This window comes from Marmota flaviventris, chromosome 7 (assembly GCF_047511675.1).
Source record: "Marmota flaviventris isolate mMarFla1 chromosome 7, mMarFla1.hap1, whole genome shotgun sequence".
Taxonomy (NCBI): Eukaryota; Metazoa; Chordata; class Mammalia; order Rodentia; family Sciuridae; genus Marmota; species Marmota flaviventris.
Window position 1 is genome coordinate 56,536,879 of NC_092504.1, and position 7,477 is coordinate 56,544,355.

At 34.3% G+C, this 7,477-nt stretch overlaps 1 protein-coding gene across 1 annotated transcript in view; it reads right to left on the minus strand.

Moving 5' to 3' along the window:
- The window catches only part of Gc (GC vitamin D binding protein), a 44,745-nt gene extending 37,755 nt beyond the window's left edge, over positions 1–6,990 (minus strand). The window contains exons 1-3 of the mRNA XM_071614007.1: positions 6,916–6,990; positions 2,181–2,275; positions 990–1,093 (exon numbers count right to left, since the gene is read on the minus strand). Of these exons, the coding sequence (XP_071470108.1) occupies positions 990–1,093; positions 2,181–2,275; positions 6,916–6,990 (274 nt within the window). The remainder of the gene's footprint in view (positions 1–989; positions 1,094–2,180; positions 2,276–6,915) is intronic.
- Positions 6,991–7,477: the final 487 nt, after the last annotated feature.

The following is a 7,477-nucleotide window of genomic DNA, read 5'->3' on the forward strand; positions in this document are numbered from 1 at the left end:
CTTACTTAAGGATATGTAGATGAATATGACAAAATTCAAAATAATTTGTATGAAAGTTGCAACATCAAGGAAAAGTGAGCATAAGAATCAAATAGAGATTATACATATTACAGGTAAAAAATTATAATTTCTGGTGAAACACCTTTTATTCCACTGGTTAAATAAACTACTAAAATGAATATGAACATATGACTTGGGTGAGGCTATTAACTGACAGCCTAAATGAAATTTTTATTTTACAAAGCAGGATGAATTCAAATTTTCTTATAAACATTAAAATCTAGCAAGAAAAGTAAGTTGAAACTGATATGGAAGTTTCCCAAGCTGTGAAATTCAAGAAGTTGTATACATCACACAATCTATGTTTGCATCATTAACAAAATATTTTAAAGATTGCCTGAAAATGAAGACACTATTGGAAGAACAATTTCAATGAAAAACATTTCAATTATCTTATTTATGGTTCTCTTTCATAGTCAGAAAATTCTTATGTGGGAGGTATTTGAAAAATAGTAATGCGTTTTCAAATACTGCATGTATATGATTCTTTGAGGAGGATCAAAGAAATCTCTTAGCTGACTTTATGCATTATTGACATAGTATATTATGCTGTCAATAGGGATCAATATTTGAGGTCTGAAATGCCTAGACATGAATCTGTCTCCAGTTGCATTATCTTTTAACAGTTAACACATTTCTAATTTCAAACCATTCTCTTCAGATCTTATTTATCAAAAAGAGTAAAGGGATAGTTAATAAATTATATAATTTCATTTTCTTTTCTTTCATGAGACCTTATTTTTTTCTTTTTTTGCTATTCCAATTCAATAGTATATGCATAGTTGAACTCACATCAATCCCTTGTTAATTGGTTCTTCTCTCCCCCAACACGTTCATCAATTCTTCTGTTTCTCACCTTTTGTATAATTTTTAAAGGGGTAATAGAAAATTTAACTCATAATACTTATTAATCACAAGAGAAATTTTACCTCTTTCAAGAGCATGTCCAAATGCTACAGCAAGCAGGAAAACCAAAACTCTCTTCATTTTCCCACCTGGGAATCCTGCAGCACCTCCTGTCCTTGGTAGGCTTCTATGTAAAAGACAATAGCCAAAAGTTACCTGTTCCCTTTACTAAGACTTCTGACTATGAGCTAATCAATTATTAATCTCTACACAGAAGCAAGGGACAGTTATCCTTGGCCCAAAAGAGATAAAATTATCATCAATCAAGGCAAATAGACACTCTGGGCATAATGTAGTGGAAAATCTGGGAGATTTTAATCATTAACTTGTCCAAATTCAAAAGAGCCAAGGTATATAGATTATTTCCCACTGTTGTTTTTCACTAGAATTGGTTTACAGTATTAGTAAGGGACACATTTTCTCCCTCTTCATAGTGCTATTTATCTTCTTTGCGCATTTCCACCTTTTTCATGTATTAATGGAAAATTGGAGATGTGATTTCTATTTCACTCTATTTAAATCTACTATAAATAATCATTGCCTTCAAATACCACAGTTCTAAGGTTGTAAATAAAAAGGGAAAGAAAGAATGAGAAGACAATTTAGTACAATTCCTTAAATCCATAATTTCAATGCTATAAAACAATTTTGAAATGATGGTATAGCACTTTATATGTTAATTACACACTTTTTGAAGCACTGGTGTACATACTAAGTGAGGAAAATAACTAAAGAGGTTAAGTGACTTGTCCCAAATCAATGAGTTAGTAGATTTCCTCTAGATAGTTCTTTCTAACATTCCACAACTGATATGTTTTATGATAATGTAACTTAGGAGTTCATAGTGGTATTAGAGGTCATGGAATCCAATAAATTTATTTCGCAGAAGAGAGAATTGACTCCAAGGAAAATTTTGTGACTGGCCCAGAGAGGCACAGACAGTGATCATTTATGGGAATTGGGTCAACCCCTAGTCCTCTTGTCAGGAAGTGCTTAGGTTCAGGTTAGATACACAGGTTTTTGGAACCAAATCTTTACCCAGATCTTATTGCTATTTAATCTTGGGAAATTTATTTTACCTCCCTAAGCCTTATTCTCCTTACATGCATTGTGGTGATTCATAGTACCCTTTATCACGATTGCTTGAGATTAGGATAATCCTTGTGCAGAATTTTCCATAATATCTAACATATGGTAATGTGCATTAATCTTACCTATTAGCCTTTATTCTTGTTATTACAATGTTCTCCTCTGCATCTGTAAATTTATAACCATTGGGTAGGTCAATGGAACTATTAAAGTTTGGAACCTGGTAGAAGATTTTAAATCCAGTCCTGTATCCCGAGTCTCGCAGATAAGTGATTTAGAATTCCATTATTAGTTCATTAGCTGAGGATTAACTATATAGTCAGAGTTCCCCCAAATATCAATAAATGATAGGAACCACTTACATTTTTTAGTCAGATCCTCCAACTATATACAAAATACATCAAACAGATGCCTGTCAATAGGTAAATGGATTAAGAAATTGTGGTATACATAGACAGTGGATTTCTACTCTGCCATTAGAAAGATTGAAATTATGACATTTGCTAGTAAATGGATGGAAATAGAGAATATCATTCTCAGTGAAATTAGCCAGACTCAGAAACTCAAAGGTCAAATATTTTCTCTCATATGCAGAAGCTAGAGTAAAATAAAGGAAAGGGAGAGAGAAGGACAAGATAATATAAAGAACCAATAAAATATAAAATCATTGATGAGTGAAAGGAAATCTAATAGAGCAGTGGAAGGAGATGGGAGATGGGAGGGACACTGGGAGGGAAAAGAGGGAAGGAACAGGGAGATTATGGACTGAAACTGATTTCCATGCATGTGTGAGTTTGGAGTTTGTCAGGATGAATCCAACTACTATGTATAACCATAAAGCTCTAATAAAAAAAAAAAAAGAAAAGACATGAGTGTTAGTTTCATAAAATAAAGTATAGCTAGTTGGAAAAGGTACTGATGCAAGATCAAAGAAATATTTCTGTAAAGTCAATTGAAATCCACATGGTAAAGCTTAGAAGATTCTGCAACATTAATGGGGAGAATAAGCAATTTTATGCTATTCAAGGATTATATTATTGTTTTGACTAAATCTTTAAATTTTCCCTTTGGGTTGACTCCTAGGTTTTTTTTTTCAATTTAATTAAAAATGTATGTTACTTTTACTGGAAATTATTTGGGAATACATTCTAGGTGAGTACAAAAAGTTTAAAAAATACTGAGAACCCCAGAAACCCATTGAACTATTAATATATTAGTGTTTTATTTAAAGATAATATTAAATATACTTTTGCATCTTTTAAAAATGGTATTTCAATCATCTTATGATGATTAGTTCATTCAAAAATACGTTTAGATTATTTCTCATGAATTTTCATTAGTTTAAGACCTGCTCATTCTTTTATTTTTTAAATTTATAACTTTATCTCTGCTTTTGCAATAACACCACTTTTGTTTAATTATAAACTACATGTTGCAAGAATTGCAACATCTAATTTAGGTACCTCTTGAGAAATCTCCACACAAGCGGCCAAATGCATTCTCTTGGCTTTGTTTGTCTTTTTCTAACTGAAAATTGGCACTCACTTGTCTAATTTTCAGTCTTACTTATGTGACTTTTCTTTATCTTTCAGATTCTGATTGCTTACTGTCTAAAACTGGGCAGAAATGATTAATCATAATTGGCATAAACGAGAAGCATCATGTGACAATGATTAATCTAGTAAGTTCGATTCAGAGAAATAGGTAAAATGACCAAATCAAACCTGGCAGTGTTTGTTACAGCAGCAGTTAGTGGTACTTGGAAATTTCTTAAAGAAGTATATACTTAAGAAAAATTATTCTTTAAGCATGTAAAGAATGGAAATGTACAGGAATTGTTTTCCCTTTTAGTAGCTCTTAGGTTTTACACTCTTTACCAAAGCAGTCTCTTTTTATTTTTTTATACTGCTACATGCTGCTTTAAAACTCTTCTGTTACAGTTCTGCAGTGGAAATGACTGTTTTCAGATGGACTTCATTTAATTGAAAGTTGTATTTAGCTAGATTCTCTTTATATTATTAAATGAATTATCAATATCTTTCCCTGCTATGTGACATAATAAAATGGATGTTAATGGCTTGAGGTAATCCTCCTTCCTTTTAAAATGTGTTACCTTACCAATTTATCATTTTAGCCATTTTGAAACACACAATGCATTATTATCAACTGTGGTCATTGTGCAGTGCATTAGATCACTCAATGTATTCCTCAAATTTACCTGAAATTTTATAACCTTTTAATAATACCCCCAAACTTTCCCCATGTCTCCTTTTATCCTCATCCTCATCATCCACTAATGAATTTTCTACTCTGTTTCCTTGAGATTGGCATTTTTTAGAATATACATATAAGTGAGATCAAATCATATTTGCCTTTTTGTACCTGACTTGTTTTCCTTAATACAATGTCTTCTAGGTATCCATGCTGTTGCAAGTGATAGAATTTCCTTCTTTTTAAGGTCATATAGTATTCTGATATGTATATATAAAACACATTTTCGTTATCCATTCATCTATTTGTGGATATTTAAGTTGTTTCCATATCTTGGTTACTATGAATAATGCTGCAATAAATATAGCAGTGCACATATCTTTCCAATATGTGAATTTCTTTGGATATATAACCAGAGATGGAGTTGTTGAATCAAATGGTGATTCTACCTTTAGTTTTCTGAGAAACAGCTATATAATTTTTGTTAATAGATTTACTAATTTACATTCCCACCGGCACCATTCAAGGGTTTTCTGTCTCTATATCCTCACCCCAATACTTCATACCATTGATATTTTAGATAGCTATCCTAACAGTTGCAAAGTTTAAAGTACTACCCATAATGTTGACATATAGAGAAGAACAAAGCACAGTGCAGATTTAAGGTATTCTTCTTATTTTATATTTATTATTTATTTTACAGATCAGTGAGATTACTATGATATTTCCATATATGCATACACTGTGATTGATTATGTCTATCCCATGTTCTACCTTTGCCCCTACCCTATATTCTTCCTAGTCCCTACCAATCAGTCTTCTTCTTTCATCTCAACTGCATTTATTTATGCTTTAGTTCCCACATGTGAGAGAGAATATGTAATACTTGTTTTTCTGTGTCTGGCTAATTTTGTTTAATATGTGTGTTAGTTAGCTTTGTATCATCTTGACTGAAAAAACTGATGAGAATAGCCTAGAGGAGGAAAGGTTATTTTGGCTTGCAATTTTAGAGGTCTCAGTCCATGGTTGGCTGATTTCATTGCTCTAGACCCAAGGTGAGGCAGAACATCATGGCAGAAGAGCATGGTGGAGCAAAACTGCAGCCAGGAAGCAGAGAGAGAAAAGAAGCCAAGGGGAAAAGACATAATCTCCAAGGGCATGGTCCCAGTGACCCACTCCAGTCATGCCCCTCCAGTCTACAGTTACCACCCAGTATAGTAGTCCTTTCAAATTATTAATCCATCAAATGGAATCCACAAACTGTATTGTAGCTATCATAATCTAATCATTTTCCTCTGAGTATTCTTGAATTAACACAGGAGCTGTGGGGGGACACCTCATATCCAAACCATAATTTTCTCTCACTGGTCTCCCAAAGCTCATGTCCATCTCACAATGTAAAATGTATTTAGCCCATCTCCAAGAGTCCTCATAGTTTGAACAGTTCCAGCAATGCCCCAAAGTCCAAGTCCAAAGTCTCCTCTGAGAGTCCAGGGAAACTCTTGGTTGTGAACCTCTGTACAAACCAAAAATAAGTTATATACTTTCAACATGTAATGGCAGAGTAACTATTTCCATTACAAAAGGGGAAATGAGGGTATAGAAAGAAAGAATGGAACCAAAGCAAGACCAAAATCCAGCTGGGCAAACAAGTCCTTTAGCTCCATGCCCACCATCTGGGGAATATGGCCATGAGATCTGAGCTCCAATGGTTTTGGGCGGCCCTTCTCCTATAGCCTTTCTGACAGAAGCCCATGTGGCCTTCTCTTAGGCTTCCTTTGTCCATAGCCAGCCATTTTCTATTTTCCTCAGCAGACATTCCACATTACTGGCATCTATTAATCTCTGGGGTCTCCATTCAAGCTTCAGCTTCATTCTTATAGTGTCAAACAGCACCTGCTTAGACTAAAAGGATTAGAGCTTGGCCACATGTTACCTGACCTCCCAAGTCTTCCTTTGAAATCTCAAAGAAAACTTTACTTATCCCTTAACTCTAGCATCTTGCATTCATGCAGAGGAAACACCATGTGGACAATGTCAAGGTCTACCACTAGCTTGAGCAGTATCCAGGTCCTTTTGGGCCATAGCTGTAGTAGTCTCTGAGTGTCTGGGCAGCTTAGTTACAGTGAAATGAATCCTGGGGAAACAGTTTCCTTTCTGGGCACCCTTGCATAAAGAGAGAGCCCATAATTCTCTTAAATGAGTTTTTACTTTTATACCCTTGAAACTGTGATGAATGTGGTCTTGATGATGCTTGAGATGCCCACCAGACATCTTTTCTATTGTATTTACAAATTAGCTTCTCTTTAGTGGCAGAAATCTCTTTAGCAACCATGCCTTCCTTAGCCCCAATTATACATGTACTTAATCTCTGGCCAAACTGTAAGTTTTTCAATTTTTTTTCTCTCTGCCTTTCGTTCCTGATTCCCACAGTAAACCTGGCTAAAAACAGTCAGCCATACTCATTTCATGCCTGAATTCTGTATTACATTGAAATTTCTCCACCAAATTAATTAGCCCATCACCTTTAAAGTTAGCCTCACACAAAATATCAAGATATGGATAAAAACATAACCAAGTTCTTTGCCAGAGTGTAACATGAATAGTCTCTAGTTGAATTCCCAGTAGAGTTTCATTCCCCTCTGATACCTTTTGAGCATAGACTTTACTGTCTGCATCACTATTGGCATTCTGGTCTTCTGAGCTCCCACCAGAATCACCCATTAAGTTCTACTTACAACATTTTGCATTTCAACATTACAACATTCTAAAGCTTCTCTTGAATGCATTTCCAAAATTTTCCAAACTCTTAGAGGCTTCTGAACAGCAACAGGTAGTCACATCAACAGCTCTACTTCTTGGTACCATTTTCTGTTAGTCAGCTTTGTATCACTGTGACCAAAATACCTGACAAGAACAACTTAGAAGAGGAAAAGTTTATTTTGGCTCATGGTTTGAGGGATCTCAGTTCATGGTTTGCTGGCTGAATACATTTTTTTGAGTCTACCTCCAACTCTGCTTCCTTTCAAATATATTTTTCATGTTCACTTTGCCTAAAGAACAATGACTGATTCATGATTTAAATCTCCCATATTTGTTCTGGTTTATTAAACTTGCCAAAATGAATCTATCTTATCTCTGTTGTCTATTATCGAGACATGACTGAGATTGATTGCCTGTACAATGTGTGTTTTATAAAGCATGACAAAAT